Raw genomic sequence first — 19,048 nt, 5'->3', positions numbered from 1 at the left:
TCTTAGAAAGACATGATGAAAGCCACTAAGGCAGTCAACACCTCATGATCAACATAATCAGAGACTGCTGACAGAGTACTTTCAATATAAAGAAAAGAATCCAGTCTCTCCCAGCAACCGTTTTTTTTTGTTTGTTTTTGTTTTTTTAATAAAGTTTGGCCACTGATACCACTCCTGATTTAAGTTATGGCACCAGGAAGATACTTAAGCAGTACTTCACCTCCCATCGCTACGAAATTTTCCTCACGTTTGGTTTTATTTTGCCTCCTCACCTGAGTCTCAGGTTTTCTTTTCTAGGGTTCTTTTCTGTGCTATCCCACATTCTCAAGGCAGGTTATTTATCTTAAAGTTACTTCCCCCATTAATGTAGTTTCTTCTTGTACAAGAAGTTCTTTGGGAGAACCACCACAGTCTTCCTGTCCATTTGTAAATGCTATCACAAGAGGTCCTCAATGCAATGAGGAATTCCCACGTGTAATTAATATCAAACAACTGCACTTTTTAAAACTGCCATTCGTATCGCTTCAACCTGCACATGCAAGCGCCTTTCACAACAGATGCTACTTCTTTGAACATAGTCAAAGAAATCAGAATATTCACATACCATTAAGACCAGTTAGTGGTCATTTATTAGAAAGGTGAAGGCAGGAGAACATGAGCAGTTTCTTATTCTGATGGTACAGAACTGGTGCCCCAGACTGAAAGGCTCACCAACCCTCCACAGGCCTGAGCGGTTCGCACAATGGATTAATGCTTTGAAGCAAAACCACCAAGACCAAAATTGCCCCAAGTTCAATTTAACGAGCCACAACAGTGTTGTTGAACCTCCCTTTTCCCACCATACTCATTTGCCTAAAGCGTCTCTTGGCTGTCAAAGAGAAGGCTTCTGCATTCACCACAGACTCACAACTGGTTCAACCTGAGTAAAGTCAGTACTTGAAAAAGTAAAGCCGAGGCAGGATGAAATCTAGGCTTGTGAAGAAAATAAAATCCACCTAAGAATAAATATTAATTATTTCAGTATAATAATCTAAACTACAATCACCACTAGCATACCCACATTCCACAGTATTCTTTTGTCTTCCTCTATACAATGGGAATACACACACTGTCACAGATAGTTAAACACAATTTACCCACGCAGTAGTTTCAGAGCATAATCAATACAACCCACCCCCTCAAGAGAAAAACAAGTATTTTAATATCATACCTACATATGCCGAGACCTGAGAAACAATTTTTCTAATTAAACAAAAGCATCACACCATTTCACAGAATGGCTGTAACAAGACCTGCAAGTTAGTGCAAATCAAACTACCAGTGTATCTTTTCTTTAATAAAGTTGCAGGCAGTCTTACCTCTCATCCTCACCATCTACAAGGGGCGTTGTCAACGGCAGCACCTTCAGTGGGAAGAGGGAAGCAGAGGATGGCACGTTGCTGCTACCACCATCTGAAACGGCTGATGCTCCAACACCGCTCTCGCCGCTGGCAGCTTGAGGTAAACCCACCAAGGAAGGTTCTGTAGGGCGCCTGCCATCTTCAGTTTGGCTTACAATTGATGGAGCTAGAGATTGTGCAGGGAACTGGGTAGAGCTGAGCGGCATCTGCTGCGGTACACTCTGTGCCACCGGCATACCTATACTTGTTGATATCAAGGAAGGCTGGCTAACACTTTGAGCCAAATTCCCATTTTGCACGGCTGAAGCTTGCGCTATATTCTGCGGCTGTCCCAAACCTATAGAAGCAGAAGGTATGCCAGCAGGCACAGCTGAACCAGCTTGACTTGGTGCAGGAACAGTACTAGCAGAAGGTATAGGGCTAACCGCAGGCAGCTGCTGGCCTGTCATCCCTTGGACTACAGATTCCACTCCTTGTGCCTGCGGCTGTACAGGTAACAAGGTGTTTTGCTGAGCAATGACCATTTGCTGAGGAAGGCCTGAAGCACCAGCCTGTAATCCCTGCTGCATTATTCCTGTCTGCACAGGCTGCACTACTTGTGAAGATGGAGGAGCAGCCGTTGACGGCATAACTGGAGGTGGAATTTGGTTTGCAGCAGACGGTGGTTGCACCACAGCGGCTACGCTTCCTTGCTGCCCAACATTCAGCATTTGACCACTGGTACCTACACCTGGTATCGCTGCTGGGGCATGTGCAACAGGCTGGGCTGGGGCAGCAGCTGGATGTGCTTGTACTGAAGGCTGCATGCTCTGTGCCTGGGCAACAGAAACCGGTTGCCCTGCTCCTACTCCAGTAGAACTGGGCTGCATAGCAGGGGCTGGAGTCTGAAGGATCTGCTGATGTTGAATGTAGTCTGGCATAGCCCCCGTAACAGAGTTCTGGTTCACTGGCTTAATGTGACCTGCGGCCATCTGCATAGGAACCGTCTGCTGCTGCTGTTGTTGCTGCTGCCCATACTGCAACTGCTGCTGCTGCACAACTGGCAGAGTCTGCACGGGCTGTGCCGGCTGAGAATACGGTAGCTGCTGTTGAGCCATACTTTGAATGGCAGGTTGCTGGTGGCCCAGAGATGGGGATACACCTAGTATATTAACTGGGGTTGGCTGAACCCCAGTAATAGTGGTTAGACTGGCCTGTGCAGGAGGTTGGACCCCTGGCTTCTGCTGTGGATAGTTTAGTTCTTGAGAATGCAGCTGGACTTGTGCAAGCTGCGATTGAGAAACACTCTGTGGTATACTAGATGTTGGAATCACCGGAGGAGCAGCACTGCTAAAATCCATCTGCTGCGGACCCACACCTTGAAACGCTTGCTGCTGTACCACAGTAGGTGCTCCCATTTCTCCGCTTCCCACACTTTCTGTATAGTGACTCAGTGTGCTTACATTGCTGCTAACAGAACTCCCACTGGTGCTCTCCCTTTCAGAAGTTGCTTCAAGCGGGTTTTGTTTTATCGTCTCTACTGCTTTGTTTACTGCTACTCCTTCTGAAACCGCAACAGTGTTTTCTTTATCATAGAATTCAGTGCATGTCCATCTACCTTTTTTGAAAGGTTCAGAACTAGAATCTAATTTTACAACCCTAAACCTTGAGGTGCCAGATGCAGGCTGCTGCTGGCTTGATCCTGCTGCCATTCCTGCAGTTGGATTAGTAACGTTGTTAATGACACTAGAGGAAGCACTCGTACCATTGCCAACACCACTCAAGATATTCACATTAACATTGCTGCTAGTTCCAGACAAAGCATTCACATTACCAGTACTCGTGATGTTGCTTAAATTCATAGTACCAAGCATGCTGCTTGCCACGCTAGAACTACCACCACCCATATTATTTAAGGTACTAGTTCCAGTAGCAGGACTTACACCTAAATTGCCAGGAGTACTTGTAGTGCGGATATTAGACACGACAGATGCCGGGGAACCAGTGGATGATGCAGCAGAAACTGGTGCAGTTGATATAACATTGTCAGAGCTTCCAGTTGTTGATAGTTTTCTAAATGACGGACTGGGCGGTGGTCCTCCAGAAACCGGGGCACTGCCCACCCCAGGATGCGATGGATGATGGTGTCCATGATGGTGGTGGTGAAGATGGTGGTGGTGATGAACATGATGAGGGTGAACACTTCCATTGATCACAACACTCTGCTGAGGGTGATGAGGCAGAGGAACATGCTGCTGAGGAAGATGAGGCTGGTTTGGAGAAACAGCCCCAGGAGTCTCTGCCTCTTGGAAGTTATTTAAAGTCTCTTCAGAGGAGCTCCTCTCAGGTTCTCCCAAGTCAGTGGCCCTGGATAAAGAAACATCCAAGATTTCTGAAGATGACAGGTCTTCAGTGTGGGACTCATCCAGGTCATCGTAGCTTTCTGTATCCTCAGCTATGCTGTTATTGGAGCTCATACTGGCTGATATTTGAGCAGGGGTCACGCTGGTAATTTGGAAGCCACTTTTCTTTTTCATTTGAGCTCCAGTCTGTGCAAGAGGCTGTGGCTGGAGCTGAGACTGCGAGAGGAGGTTCAGGCTTTGTGGAGGAGGGGGTGTCGGCTGTGGACCCGCTGATGAAGATGCTGCAGGAGACGGAGGCGGCGGCTGGACCAGCAAAGGCGGCTGATAATCCTCAGCAGAGAGGGCAGCGCTCCCAACGCCGGTACCTGGTGCAGTGGGAGCAGTAACGCAGCTGCTGCCGCTGCTACTGCTGCTGCCCCTTCTAGGAAACATTGCCGGGTGCGCCATCTTCCTAGCACTAATGTCTGCGGCTGAGTCAGGCTGGTGCATTGTATCGGGTGTATTTTAAGGGTGCATTCCCCCGGTGTGGAGAGAGACAGACACACACACACATACACACACAGTTAGCTTAGCGCCCGCGGCGGGCAGAGACACCACGCACAACCCCCCCGGCTCCCGCAGAGCACGGGCTGAACGGCCTCGACACCGCCGCTAACCACCCCCCGCCCCTCCCCTCCTCCTCCGCCCCTCCGAGACAGGGAGGGGGCGAGGGCCGGTCCTCCGCCGCCTCTAGATTAGCACCTCTGAATGTGACACTTCCAATCCTCCGCCATTCACTTTCTTTCTCCCTCTTCCCCCCCTCCCCACCCTTTTCATTCCCACTTCCACCCCCCTCCTCAGCCGCCCCCCGACTGCGCCTCTCCCGGAAGAAATGCCCCGCGGTAGCCGGCCAGCCCCGGGGGGTGAGCCCCGTCCTCCCCGCGGCTGAGCCGGGCGCCGCGGCTCGCCGGCAGAAACGCCCTCCCCACAGCGGCCGCCGCCTCCTCGGCGGAGCCAGGGCAGCCGGCGGGCCCTCAGGGCAGCCCGGCGAGGCGGCCGGCGCCCCTCGCCATCACCGCTGGAGTAGTAGGAGGAGGAGAGCGCAGATACGTACAGGACTGGCGCACAGCAGGGCGGCAGCGGCAGGCTGAGCCGGGCAGGGACATCCCCGTCAGTGGCAGCCATGGAGCTGAATCATTTTGGGTATTAAACAGACGGAATAAAGAGGAAAGAAAAGCAGCAGCAGCCCAACGAGAGAGTCCATGAAAGGAGGAAGAGAGGGGGAGCCAGCCAGGCAGCCTCTCTCTCCTCCCTCTGTGTCTGGCTGTCTCTGGAGAAGGCTCCGCTCCGCACGCTCTTCCTTCCCCCTCCGCCTCCTCCCCCTTTATAACAGGCGGCTCCCGCTCTTCCTCCGCAGAACCGCGCCTGAGATCAGTCCTCCTCCCGCCTGCGCGTCTGCCCCGTCCTTTCTTCCCTCCGGGTCTCTCCCGGCTTCCCCGCCGCCGCCGCGGGTCTCTCCCCCTCCCGGCCCCGTCTCCTCACGGAGCGCTGGAGGAGGGCGCTGCGCCGAGCTGCAGGGGGGAGGGGAAAGCTCGCCAAAGGGGAGGGCAGGCGAGAGACAACGTAAGATGGCGGCCGCGGCGCATGCGCGCCCCGCTGGCAGACATAAAGCCCGTCTGGCCGAGGCCGACGGAAATAGACTCGGCTCCAGTGGCGGAAATTGCCGAGCGCCGCCGAGCCCGGGGAGGGGGATGGGCGGGGGGTGTCCCCGCGTGGCGGCGCTCCTGCCTGGGGAGGGGGCGCCGGGTGGGGGCACAGCTGTGGCCGTGGCGGGCAGAGAGGCACCTCGCTCCCCGCTCTCCGGTCGCATTGCCTCTCGCAGGTGCCCCTCTCTGCCTCTTCGCCGGGCCCGCAGCATGACTGTGCCTCACATGACCCGCCGCCGCCTCCCTCCCCATCCCCTCAGCTCCGCTGCAGATTTATTCAAGTTATTCATCACCTTCTCGTTCCTCCCCTCCCTCCCTCCAGAATATTCCTGCCCGTTCTTTTTTTCCCCACACACACACAGGGGAAAGCGGAGGCGCCGCGCTCGAGGGCCGGCTTCTCCTTTAGTGCCCCGGGCAGGGGTCGCAGCGTTTGATTCCCCTCACGCCCCGAAATGGCCGCCCTCTTTCTCCCCCGCTTCCAGGCGCTCTCCCCGCTCGGCCGGGCGGGAAGGCCCCCGGGGCAGGACGACGGTGTCACCGGGAGGTGACTGGAAGCTGCGGGCGCTGCCACCGCGGCGCTGACGGGGCGGGAGCGGCGAACCCGGGGCTGGGGCGAGCACTGAGGCGGTGCCGGGGACGCGGGGCTGTGGCGGGGCGGGAGCGGCACTGGTGCCGCGGGGGAACGGCGGCCGCGCTGAAGCGCTGCTCCAAAAATGATGCTGTTCAAAGGTATTTTTAAGTTACCGGATGGAATTGAGGTGAAATCACCGGCATCCTGCCGTGGCAGCAATAGTCTGCCTCTCCCTTGTCCCAAACTGAGCTTCTCATCGTGGAGCAACAACTGTCTGATCTCTGAAGAGGCTCGATGCATGTAGAATGGCCTGAGTTGGAAGGGACCCACAAGGATCACGAAGTCCAACTCCTGTCCACGCATATGACAACCCCACAGTTCACACCATGTGTCTGAGGGCGTTGTCCAGTCTCTTCTTGAATACATGGTGTCCACCAAGAGATTTTTTCCTTTGCATCCTTGCAGCTGTTAGCATGCATAGAGCTGTGAGTACCCAGCAGGTATCTCTTGGCCACACAAGCCTGATAGATTCACGCCATGGGCATCACTCCAACTCTATCAGCAGGACCCTCCAGGAGTGCTCTCAGAGTGCGCTAAATTGGGGTGTCCTGATTTCCTGCAGAGCAGGAGACAGGTTTGTACCCTCTCCCCGTTTCTTCAGGGTGTGCACCAGTGCCCAGAGAACCTCTTGCGTTCCCACATCCCAGCAGCACGTCCTTGTCTCCAAACACCTGTGAGTTGGTAGAGGTGCCTGAGATCACTGCTTTGAAATCAGTCCAGTTTGCATGGAAGAATAAAATACTTACAGGACTTGACTGGCTCAGGCTAATTCTGTAACCTGCCTACAAAACCCAGTCATTAGGATAGTCAGCAGGGCAAGGAGGGGGAAAACAGGATTTGGGCTTTGCTGCAGTGAATATTTAAGTGCATCATGAAGAGCAGCAGAGCTTTAAAGGGAGAAGTGAGAGTCCGAGGTATTATATCATATGGCTGAGTCATTAGACAGTTCTTGTGGGAGATGTAAATGTTAGTTTCTCCAGTCAGAGAGGAGATTTGAGTCTCACATACTCAGTGTGTGGTGTTTAATCACCGAGGTACTAAAAAAGCTGTTTTCCTAGCTTGATTTCGTGAGAAGGGTGAAGGTTCATGGTCATACACACAATGGGAGCTTTTGCTACCCATTCCTGAATTTCACCCTTCCATCTTGCCTCTCCCTGTTAACCTAGTTTATCTAGCTCTCACTCACTGTGGGGACAGGGCTGGCTTTGAGAAAATCCTGCCTTTTGCAGCTTAATTCCTTTTATGTCTGGAATGCAGACATTCAGCTCAGGTCCCCAGATACCTGATAGGTAGACTCACAACCCTTGCGCCTTCTGTGGCTCTTGGACACTACCTGTATACAGATAGTGCCAAACACTACAAAGTGATCAACACGTAATTAAATAAGATTTTGCTTTTTCTGAAAGCCAGACAATGTTATTTAACTGATAGCCAGGTAGAACAGCTTGAAGACCATACTACCTGAACATGAGCTCCCTACAGGAAGGAGCCTCTGTGTGACCCTCACGGATTGCAGGAAAGGATCACAAACATGCCCATGATCTGTCTGCATCTTGATGCCTGATGCAACACTGAGGCCTTATATGTGTCTTTAATGAGATACTCACATGTGTAAACATTTTTGAAATGAGATCCCAAGGTTGCAGGCCAATTTCCATTATAAATTCCTATTCTGTCTGGTTTTAACTTTCTCAGAACAATTTCCTTGAGGAATTAAGTCTTCTACGATTAGCCCCAGCTCAAAGATGATTTTTTTTGAATGTTTGAACAAAGTACAACTACTTTTAAAGCACACAGGCTATGAATACAGATGAATATGTTTTGAACCTTTAAAAATCTGTGCGAAAGTAACTCAAAAAAGATTGATCTATGAAGTTGTGTGGACCTAATAGACATTAACAATCCTGAGGAAGAAATAAACGAGCAGTATTGTAATTGGTTAAATGTTTGGTTTTGCACATACCAACTGAATAACTTACATTCATTTTGAAATAAGTCAGTTATCTTTGGGGCTATATACTTCTCAGTACGACATGTGAAACAGTTCTTAAAGTTGATTCCACGTTGTTCTCCTCTTATATAAGAGAAACTGAACAAAAAAAATGAAATTCAGATAACACTGATAACTTCTCTGCATAATGTGGTCACTGGTTAGTTAATAATCCAAATGGCAGTCTCGTCTAGACAAAGCACATCTGAAGGAACATTTAAAATTATTTTCAATGCTGTCTGTAAATATGAATGTCATGTTACACGTACCCTTTTTCATTATGTATATGCTTATACTTCTCTTTCATTTTTTGTAAGACACTCTAAGCATGAAAATGGGATTCTCAAATTGAAGATTTTAATTCATTCTCATATCCATCAAGGTTCATGGAATTAAAATTAAACCATTGAAACTGGTAATTTAATTGCTATGAATTGTGTCATTTAGTTGTTGTTCAAAGTGGAAAAAGAAATTTCATCATATACCTCATTTACAAAGTACCAAATATTTCAAAATTCAGCCACAACACCATTGACCACAAATGGACTGTAGGTGAAATTACCCAATAGTTATTCCAAGCAAGTCCACCTGCTGGTTTTTAATGAACTCTATCAATCAGCTATCTAGAACCAGAGGTGCTTGTGTCATCACTGGGTGGATCCAGCACCTCGTTCACCAGGGACACTGCTCATGTCTACAGGGCAGACTGTCGTGGTTTAACTCGAGATAGCGATACAACCATGATAGCCACTCACTCACTCCCTCCCCATCCCCCAAATAGGGGAGAGAATCAAAAGGGAAGGGAGAAACTTGGACTGAGATAAACACAGTTTAATAAAATGACAAAATACTAATACACTGTCAGTATATATATGTATATACACACACACATATATATAGAAAATAGAGCATAAAATAAAAGATACTCAATGCAATTCCTCACAAACTCCATCCACACTGAGCAGCCAGTCCCAGGAAGCAACACCTGGTCCTGAACAGCTGATCTCAAAGAGAGAAAAAAGGCAGAAAGGCCCAGAGGCCTCTGCAAAATGGCAAAAGGCCAAACTAAACCTCCCAAACAGAACTCCCCTGGCTTTGATAAAAAGGGCAAAGAAGGTGAAGAAAGGAGAGAGATCCCAGAAGATGCCAGCTCTCCTTAAATATGAAGCATGATTCTAATGGGATGGAATACTCTTACGGATCAGTCTGGATGTCAGTCAAGCTCTGTCCCATCCATGCCCCGCTTCCTCGGTGCCTCGCACCTGTGGGCAGAGCATTCAGAACATACTTGGCTCTCAGACCAGAGCAATTAAATCATTGACTCTGTCCCGGGGTGTTATCTCTTGTTCTCAAACTAAGTCCAAATAATTACCGTCCTAGCTATGAAAAAGAAAGGTTTCTAACTGCATGAAGAAAACTAACTTATTTTCAGTCAAACCAGCACACAGACAGTCCTGCAACCACATCATTACCTTAACTGGGCACTGCTGGAGGGTTGCTTGGATTACATCTCCTACATACATGCTGCCGGAATGTGCAAGCACAGATGGTCTCAATGCAGCCCTTGCTGCCAGGTAGGGAGAGTGAGTGTCTGGAAGATCTCTTATTTCAACCTTAAAATCTTATCATTCAGGCTAGTGCAAGAGAACAAGATCTTCAGAGTGTAAATATTTAGAGATCTGTCTCCCATATATGTAATATTTCTTCAGACAGGAAACAACAAGCTTTGTTGCCACCACAGATTCTCCAAGGATACCAGAAGAAGCAGTACTTTAATATTTGCTTTCTTTGGCTCCTTTGCTCTTTGACACAGTTGTATGTGTTCATCCTGGCATAGTCAGTAGTTTATGTCTCTGTACAGAGTAATTATAAAGCAAAGATAGAGGAATACTATGGGGTTTTTTACTCAAGACAGTCAGAATAATGGAAAATCAGTCTGATGTGTGTTTTAAATCCTGTGTGACTGCTTCATAAATAATTTTCTAAAAACTTTAATGAAAATATTTTTTTTATGCTATGAAGCTGCCATTGTTAGTTTAGACAGAAGGCTTTTCTGTGTTCATTAATATTGCTGACTGTAATCTCCAATTGATTTGCAAAGATGTATGCATTTTTTTTCTTCGCTCTTAGAGAAATACTCATAAGAAAATTCTCACCTTTCAGCTCTGAAAAAGTTGTAATTCTGCTTCTGCATTTTCTTAGAAAGTTCAAGTCAAGTCTTGATCTTCCTTTATTGTTTTGTTTTTAGTTGGCTGGTTAGCTGGTTGATTGGGTTTACTGACTGATTCCAAAACGCCTACTGAGACATTTTTCCATCCTTATTTTAATTCTTATGAAATAATGTTGACCTTTGTGGAAAGTTTTCTCACAAGTTTTTGTTAAATAAATGCTTGCAGAAATGGACAATTCTAGCAATCTTTAGAAAAACCAAGTTTCCTTTAGACTAGTCAGGTCTACTCCAGTGCCAATATACTCAAAATCGTATCTTTTTAGATCATTTGGAAAAGTAATTTTTAAATATTCATTATACCTGCCCTTGTAGAATATGGCCAAGAAGGTAGTCTTTTTTTTTTTTTTTTTTTTTAGTGGAAATTGCATTCAAATTCAGCTTTTATTAAAAACTTCTGGAATCTTTATCATCGCTTCAAGCTGTGTAGCCTATAGTTGTATACACTGTGTGTCCTATATTGCAGGAGTGAGGGTTAAACATAATTCCTCCACCAGTCAAAGGACCACCATGTTTTCATCACTCTTACCATCTTACTCTTCTTTACTTTTCCATTTTCACTTGCATCTGTAGTCAACTGATGAAATTACATCTCATAGAAGTGCCAAGTTCTGGAAAGTATTTCTCAAATACCTCAATCTACAGTGGTAATGGCTGCAGTTCCATTGTAGTCTGAGATCATTTATTTAATTAAGTGTTTGTAGGGTACAGGTCTTAGATTGTTAACTGTTTGATCTTTGATTAGTCAGCCAAATGGTATATATAATTAAGCTGAAGATCAAATAAAATAGATGATCAAATCATTGAAAAATGGTCCAGTTGTTAAATAGACTCTCCCTTTTTTTTTATGTCTGGAAAATCTATGAGCAAAGTAGCGAGTCAATCAGTCTTTTAGTTTAGTTTTAATTTTTATGAATCAATCATAAACATTTGCACAGGACTATTTAATAGTGTTGGAAATGTGAGCTCTTAATTTGTAGTTCTCAGTCACAAAGACTGTGCGGAATTGTTTTCTTTTGACTGATCTTAACCCTGATAGAGGAAAGCACTTAGGAAAATGCTTTTTTTAAGAACACACTTTGTGTCCCCTGGCTACACTGGGAATTCTGTGATGTCTAGAAGTTCTGCAATTTATGTTTGATTTTTTGGAATGATCAGGGGTGAATGGGTCTGTTGTGATGAGGCACAAGTCTTTAAAATCTCAGGATAGGAATGAGTAAAGAGATTTTTTGATATTTTTTCCCCTGAAGCACCAGACTTGTTTGATGCAGAATGCTTTGGAAAAGCAAAACATGTAGCTAGTTAGTATTTAGCAATGCCAAACAATTTTTGTCATTATATCATCCCATAGTAACTGGAGGCAGACAGGCTATCCTAGTTGTGAATGGTACAGAGAAATCCTTCTTGAACTCATTTAGTTCTCTGAATCTTGTGTATCTAATTTTCACCTCCCTTTCAGCTATGTCAACAGTATTTCTTCCCATCTAAAACATACTCTGTGGAAGCAAATATTTGTCTGCACAAATCCAGAATTTTCTATTGGACGGTACTTGAGCAAACTTAAACGTTGGTTTTTAAATGTATTAGTCGTAGTGTAACTGAACTGCTTTACTGAAAGCAAGCACAGACTGGTCATGAGCACAGCAGAAGTAAACACAGTTTTTATGAGTAGTCAACTGGTATGTTTTTCAATAACTCAAGTTTATAAAAATCACCTATACTATATTATTTCTCTGCTAAAAGACATACAAACTTATTCACAGCAATAGGAAATTTAATTCCTCTGCTTCTCTGAGGTGTTTGGTTTGTTTTTCTACTTTATAATTATTCAGGCATCTTCTCTTTGATTCTCTCTGCATTTTAAATTACTGTATGTGACACTTCTGCTTCTGCTCACATACACTGACAAGCCCTGAAAAGTCAAAATAAATGTCCTTGTGACAAAATTCAGTGGGAAACAGGTTTAGGATTTCCAGCTCAATCACCAGAAAAAAAATTGCTTTTATTGATTTCAGTAGAACAAAAGATGTGCGAAGTCCTGACAGTTCAAACACATAGTCAGAGGCTTAACTTCAGTCATGTGAATAGTCCCTTGGACTATTAACTTTTGGTCACTAAAGCCCTAAAAACTTAGCATTAAATGTGTAAATATTTGTAGGCTCAGAAGACAAAAAGATGAGGTATGTGCCAAGGTGTGGTCTTATGGAGCTTTAGGATTATGTTGACCTTTAGTTGTTAAAAATGTTGAGTCCTCATCAAGAAGGAAGTTACTCCATATGCTGCCAGACCATATATTCTCCAATACTTTTTGAAAGATGCTAGCTTTTTGTCTGATAGGAGCTTTGTGTCTTAGCTTAAAAGCCAGCCCTGCAATATTTCACTGTTTTAGGATCAAGCCACATCACCTCATTTCCAGTTTTACCACTCATTAAGGCATTTTAACTGTTGTTAGTAAAAGATAGAAAATTGCCTGTTGTAAATAGGGCATCAAAGAAAAAAGCATGTTTCTATTGATTAGAAAGTGCTTTATTTCTGCACAGTCTGAACACCTTTATTAGTAGTGCAGCGTGGAAGCACCAATGAGAATTTAAAACCCATTGGGGTTACTTGCCATATCTCACTGCCAGGTGAATTCTTAGATAATAAAGGAGGAAAGCCAGAAATAGTGTCAAAACCCCCCTCAGACTACACTGATCATACTTGAATAAGGGTCAATATGTCGGTGTGTCTGTCCCGTGAGACAAAATATAGCCGCGCTGTGAGCAAGGGAATTGCTTCCCACAGCAAACACCCCCTGCCTGGTGTCTCCCAGTGACTCGGTTGTCCCTTTTAAACCATCTTTAGGAAGCAAGAGACAAATCACGGTAAACACGCCTGCTAAATCTGGCTCAGAAACATCCAGAGCACTTGCTCCCAAATTGACAGGTGTCTTCTCAGCAGCAGCGAGGATGGTCAGAGGGGAATCCGTGGCGAGAGGACTTCTAACAACTCCCTGTTGGTTTGGGCTGCAGCAGATGCTGCTTCTTTACTTTGTGCATAGAGGAGGAAGTTAATAGGATACAAATTAAATTCTCAGATGTGAAGATGAGAGGTGGTGTGGAAACCAGACGGGTCCAGGAAATAACAGGCAGACGTAATATTTCCAGAAAAAGTGCATTTGCTTGATTCACACACTTAGTAAACACAAAATCAAATGTGATTTGGAATATAAAATGGATGCAAAGTAACATTTTTAATGTTTCGTGACATTTGTAAAAATGCTGTTGCTACTATACCCTAGGAATTGTAATAATTTATGGATGCTGTGTTACTAGATGTATATTGGAGAACTGGAAATAGTGCAAAGAAATGCAAGAAAAGTGATGTTGGAAAAAGCTGGAGTTTCAGTCATAATGTGTGTTTTGCAAGTGCCTGCAGGTTGAGGCATTAAATCACAAGATAATAATCTCTGAGTATTTAAAGGAGGGGGCTGATATTTCAGAGCCAGATTCAGCTCACCCTCAGTGAGTACCTCAATTGGAAGTGTTGCTGTAAAATTTCTTGTAGAGAACAGGAACCTTCACCCACAACCTCTGCATCCTCTGGAACTGCTTATTTCTCTCCAATTTACTACTAGGGGAGGCCCAGGTAATTAGATGTCTACTGTGTGTCTCTCAGTAGGGACCTAGAGTAAGGTGTGGGGTATGTGAGCCAATCGTGTAAGAAAAAGAATATTTAGACTGAACATCAGAACTAAGAGTTTTGAAGATACATTGGACACTAACATTGAAATACAGTCATAGAAAATCAACTGCAGGGACACTCAAATTGAGCTAGGATAACAAAAAAAAAAAAAGAAAAAAAGTGCCTGTTGAGAGTGATCCCATGCTGATCAAGAGAGGGCTCATACAATCTGTAAGATTATTCCTACCATTAATATACACTAAGCAAAGGACAATAATCTATAATTTAAGACTCTTACCCAATACCGGGATTAAAGTGACAGGTGATTATCCAGTGCAGGAAAGAATGTGATTTTCTTCCTCAACATTATGCTAGGGAATAAAATCACATTCTTTATATAGATAAATATATGTATGTATATAAGCACATATGTATACATGCAAATATTTATATATGTGGGTTTAGATGAGAAAATATATATATTGTATTACTTACAGATTTTTTTTTCTTAAATGAGGGTTGATGGCTCTTTCAGTGTCTGCTAACTGATGCTTCTGCATCTCCCTGCTGTCAGATACCATTAGCTGAGGGTGCTCTGAGCCACATTTGGCCTGTCCTGGGCAGCCCAGAGCTCCTTCTTGTCTTTCTTCATCCTCACAAAACTGGACAGCTCGCTACAGTCCACATTAACATGACCTCCCAAACCAAGCGCTGGTAGGTAGATGAAAATGGATTTGTGGGTTCAGGTTTGGCTTTGTCTTGCAGAAGCTGCCTGCTCCTCTTTGCTCTGGCGTCTGCTGCATTTGGAGGTGGTGACGCTTCATGTTGATTTTTAAAGTGTTTAAAAAGGCCAAATCTGTATTCTACAAATTTCTTTGTTATTCAGCTTCTATCGACTGTCCTAACATACCTTTAACCTGTCATTTAAGTTATATACCGTGTTCCTCAGCACACTGAAATGAATTATTTGCTGTACTGATTCATTTTCTTTTTCTACATTTCTCTTCTATCCAGCTTTTCACTTCTCCTTTTCTTTAACTCTTTCTCCTTTCTGACGCTTAGATTATGTTCTTTCTCTATAAAACTTCCCCTTAGCTTAGATCATCTATAGCACATCTATGTGTACCTGCCACCGCTTCCAAAATACTGCTTTCAGACTTCCAGTTAGACCAGCTTCTTCTCGGGTAGGGTCACAGAGAGGTTATGCTGCTTCTCAGCTAATCCTCTGAGGCCTAGAAACAGGTTTTTCAAGCAGAATAAATAACTCTGCTGAGCCATTACGCTCGTTACAAAGTGTTAAATAGCTGATTTCAGTGTTTTTGTAGACAATGATGACTGAATACTGCATTTTGTTTCTTTTTTTAGTCTGCTTTCCTAAGGAAACAAAGCTTACACAACTGTTCTGCCTGGCTTGTCCATCTGCTTGTCTGTCAGCTTCTCTTTAATAACTTTGAACCTGTTGGTTGGTTTCAGGCTGGGATAGAGATCACAAAGGTATCCTGGCCTTAAAGTTCACACGCTTCTACAGCTCAGGAGAGGACAAAGTCCTAACACGCCGCTGTCCTGGCACAACAGGCATCCCTGTGGCCGTTCGGAGTGGCAGTGGCCACAGCATCACAGTTCTGCCTGTGGTCACCACACGTCCCTCCCTGTGGCAAAGAGCTTGAAGATGGGGGATTTCCTGGAGTGGGAAGGAAGGAGGCCTGCTCTGTATGGGGGACAAATGTCTGTAGGCAACTGAGTTTCATTATTGCTGCTGTTTGTGGAATAAGTGTTTTTTATGACAAAGAAGGCAGCATGCAATAAGTTTCCTTCATAGGAGTTTTTCTCATCTTGGAAAGTGCGTATGCGTGTAACACAGTGTTACACAGTGCACGTGTATTTGTTTTTCAGCTGAGCGTCTTAGTCTTGGATTTGGGTCACTAGGTACCACTGAAATACAAACAGGAGATGTTAATAATATTGCAGGAGGAATGTTGGATTTTGTTCTTGGGTAGCCAAGAGAGGGAGTCTATAGCTTGCAATTTTCAGAGTCCTCCTGGGCATTTAAGTTTCCAGCTCCTCAGAGTCTTAATCTCCTTCTCAGCATTGCTACAATTTTCAGCTGTTTATTCTTGCAGGAGGCTGATCTCCAGATATCCAGTATCCCGATACTCAGTATTTGTCCTCTATCTCTTTGTGCTGAGGAAGATGAGACTTTGCAGCTGCTGGTTAACAGACTTCATATTCTAAGATTTTAATGTCTTTGTGCTTTAGCTCTGGAGGTCATGGTCTGAATTCTCAGTCATGACCACTAAGAGCAAATATGTTAAATAATCTGATTCACATGTTAAGCAATAAAGGTGCATGTAATTACAGTGTCTGGAGCACCAATCATGGTGGCAGCTAATACAAATAGCTAAAGAACAATATATGAACAGCTAAACAAATGCTAAAAAAATCAACTCATGCATCTGGCATCCAGGACTGAGAGTTGCTATATCATATCTGAAATTGGTTGCTGGTGGGAGTGAATTCTAAATAAGGTGCCATCAGCTAAAGAAGTTGTTCTGTCAGCAACAGATTTAATGAGGCCTATTTCCTGGGGACTTGCACTTCGTACTTGGATTCTCCCTTGTCTAATATGGTACTGACCTTGATCCAGGCTTTTCTCATGGATGGGGCACTCTTAACTCTTTTCTTATGGAGTTTCTCTGCCAGTGCCTGTACTAAATCAAACCCAGGGAACATCTCTGGCCAGTTCAGTTTGATCCTCTGTACTGTCAAATTGTCCGAATGGTGCTTGGCAGGGTTCTGGCCTGTGCACTCTAGCAGTCTCCTAAATGGCTCCTGAACACAGTTTGGGAGAGAGCTTTGGCCAAGGCCATTTCCAGCAGGTAGTTTGCATTTGGTCACTCTGTTTTGTAGTGCGAGAGCATTTAGTAGTACATGGCATGGGCTATTCACTGCCTGCCACCCTTAATGGCAGAAAATGGTCCTGGAAAATTTAATGTAGGAGTGTGGACATAGTCTCAGATATCTAATAGGATTTACACCTTTTCTTCAGGACTACTGATACACTAATAGAGCTTTTATCCATTAACTAACTGCCTATTTATACAAGCCCATAAGAAGTAAGCCTGTTAGAAATCTCTGCACTGCTGTCAGATTTGGCTTGAAGAGGCCGAGAGCTTCACAGTTATTAGTAGGTGATGGATGGTGATGGGAAGGGGAATTCATAGACATGCAAATGTACACACACATTTGTGCATGTGTGTGTGCTTGCATAAAGGCTGCAATCACAAAGGAGATCAGGCTAGAAATGTGGTGGACAAACACAAGCTGGTGAAACATGGCAGAGCATGCTCTGTAACCAACCTCAGCTCTTTTGTTGGGGTTTAAGTAAGGTGAGCTGTCATTTCTCAGGGAGACTGGCCTTTTGGAGCTCTACATTTGCTCAAGCCCCTTGAATTACTTCAACTGAGCTGAATTTTGAGCAGAAAAAAGGCCACTGAGAACTAACACATGCTCTTTGAACACATTTAACTACATTGTACAGCAAACAGTCTCTGGCTGTGGGTGTGGACAGATGTACATGACCTACCATTAAACCAGCCTGGGGACTCTCAGCAGTGAAGTAATCTGAAGACTGACACAGCAGAAACCACTTGAGTGATGGGGTAAATTCTTGGTTGGTGAGCTTGTCCTGAGCTAATGCATATGTTAACATATGCAAGGTGGCTCATACAAGGTCAGGTCAAGGATATTGCAGTATGTCAGAATGGCCTGCATCCAAACAATCTGAAGCTTCTGCTGTTGTTACTGTCCATTTCCAGCCTGAAACACCCTCCTGCCCTTTGAAGCTGCAAAGAAAACCTTGAAAATTGCATCCACTGTCAACTTGAATGGCAAATCTTCCTGGGTCTGTGGGCAGCTGAACCAAAGGTTGCAAGCAGCCAGACTTGGACTTTCTGTATTATGAAATCTTCAAGAGGAGGGTTTAAAAGGCTGACAATGCTAGCCAATTCACATCTGGTCTCTTCAGTAGATGTAGTTCATGTTCACAGCCTGAACCTGCTTCTCATGCTTCCCTTGATGTACTAGCCCTCCCTTCATCCCACTTCCCCAGTGCCTGAATGTGGAATTGTTGGTGTGCTACCAGCTGGAGGTGGTTTATTTATCCTGCACAAGCAAAAGGAAGAACATGTGAACATTGGTTTTTCACCCACATTCTGAGCAATTTCCAAACAATCTGTGCTAAAAAGGAAAAGATTCCTTATGAATTTCCATGAGGACTGGTGAAAATTCAGGTTCTTTATTATTTGGATAGTGATTATATTTTTTTTCTCTCTATTGGGAAAAAACGGAAGATCAAAGTGGCAGTCTTAAAGATAGGAAGATACAGCTAGGAAAGGTACAAGGCTGTTGAGATGGTATCGTTCAGGGCTGTCAAAATTCACGACAATTTATGTATTGTAAGGTCAGGCTAAAATCAAGGCCTTGCAACTACAGAAGAACCTAAACATTATAGTAGTCTAGCTGCTAGAAATATCTCATTGACTGAGTGTTAATGCATCTGTGGGATTTTCAGAAGTGTGCACTGAGGGCAGCAGAAAATGGAATGGAGTTTAATCTGGAAGGAGACAAGAAAATGATGTCTTTCTCTGTTAGAATCAAAGCCAAGGAGAATTTGGATGCTTTCCATTACTTAGGACTGACTCAGCCTCTTTTTTGAATTTAGCGTAGTGTCTATTGCAGAGATGCCAACAAAGCTATCCATCAAAATGCTGGGAGGAAAAAGCACAGGTGCTCTCCCGCCCCAACTATTTATAGGAAAGGCTTGCAATCGCATGTGATACAAAAGCTCTGGTTGAGTTTTTACATTCCAGAGCCCTAAATCCAGCTTTTTGGCTGAAAACACAGCTCAAAAATTAGAATTGTCTGTCAGCTGTAGCTGTTTAGCAAAACTGAAAAACCAGGAATTAAATTTAGCTGCAGGAGGCTGGGAGTGGAGAATTAAATTTGGGAGTCTTTGTAGAAAACGTTGTTTGAGAGAAAGATATTAGGGCACCAAAGAGTTTGCACAGCACGCTAGTAGTATAGTAGTATTTTATCAAAACCTGTACATCCA

General features: G+C 44.7%; 1 protein-coding gene across 11 annotated transcripts in view; it reads right to left on the bottom strand.

The window, feature by feature from the left end:
• The window catches only part of TSC22D1 (TSC22 domain family member 1), a 94,236-nt gene extending 88,601 nt beyond the window's left edge, over window positions 1-5,635 (bottom strand). For 8 of the 11 annotated variants that reach the window (XR_011738091.1, XR_011738092.1, XR_011738093.1 and 5 more), the window contains exons 1-2: window positions 4,836-5,634; window positions 1,359-4,222 (exon numbers count right to left, since the gene is read on the bottom strand). Coding sequence is in view for 2 of the 11 variants with exons in the window: in XM_065852638.2 (XP_065708710.2) it covers window positions 1,359-4,231 (2,873 nt within the window). In the remaining 9 variants the exon portion in view is untranslated. Of the gene's footprint in view, window positions 1-1,358; window positions 4,232-4,835 lie in introns of those variants that run through there. The other 3 variants (XR_011738089.1, XM_065852720.2, XM_065852638.2) reach the window with 3 other exon arrangements.
• Window positions 5,636-19,048: the final 13,413 nt, after the last annotated feature.

The sequence above is a fragment of the Patagioenas fasciata genome, chromosome 1, assembly GCF_037038585.1.
Source record: "Patagioenas fasciata isolate bPatFas1 chromosome 1, bPatFas1.hap1, whole genome shotgun sequence".
NCBI classification, from domain to species: domain Eukaryota; kingdom Metazoa; phylum Chordata; class Aves; order Columbiformes; family Columbidae; genus Patagioenas; species Patagioenas fasciata.
This window is presented reverse-complemented; position numbering and strand designations above follow the sequence as displayed.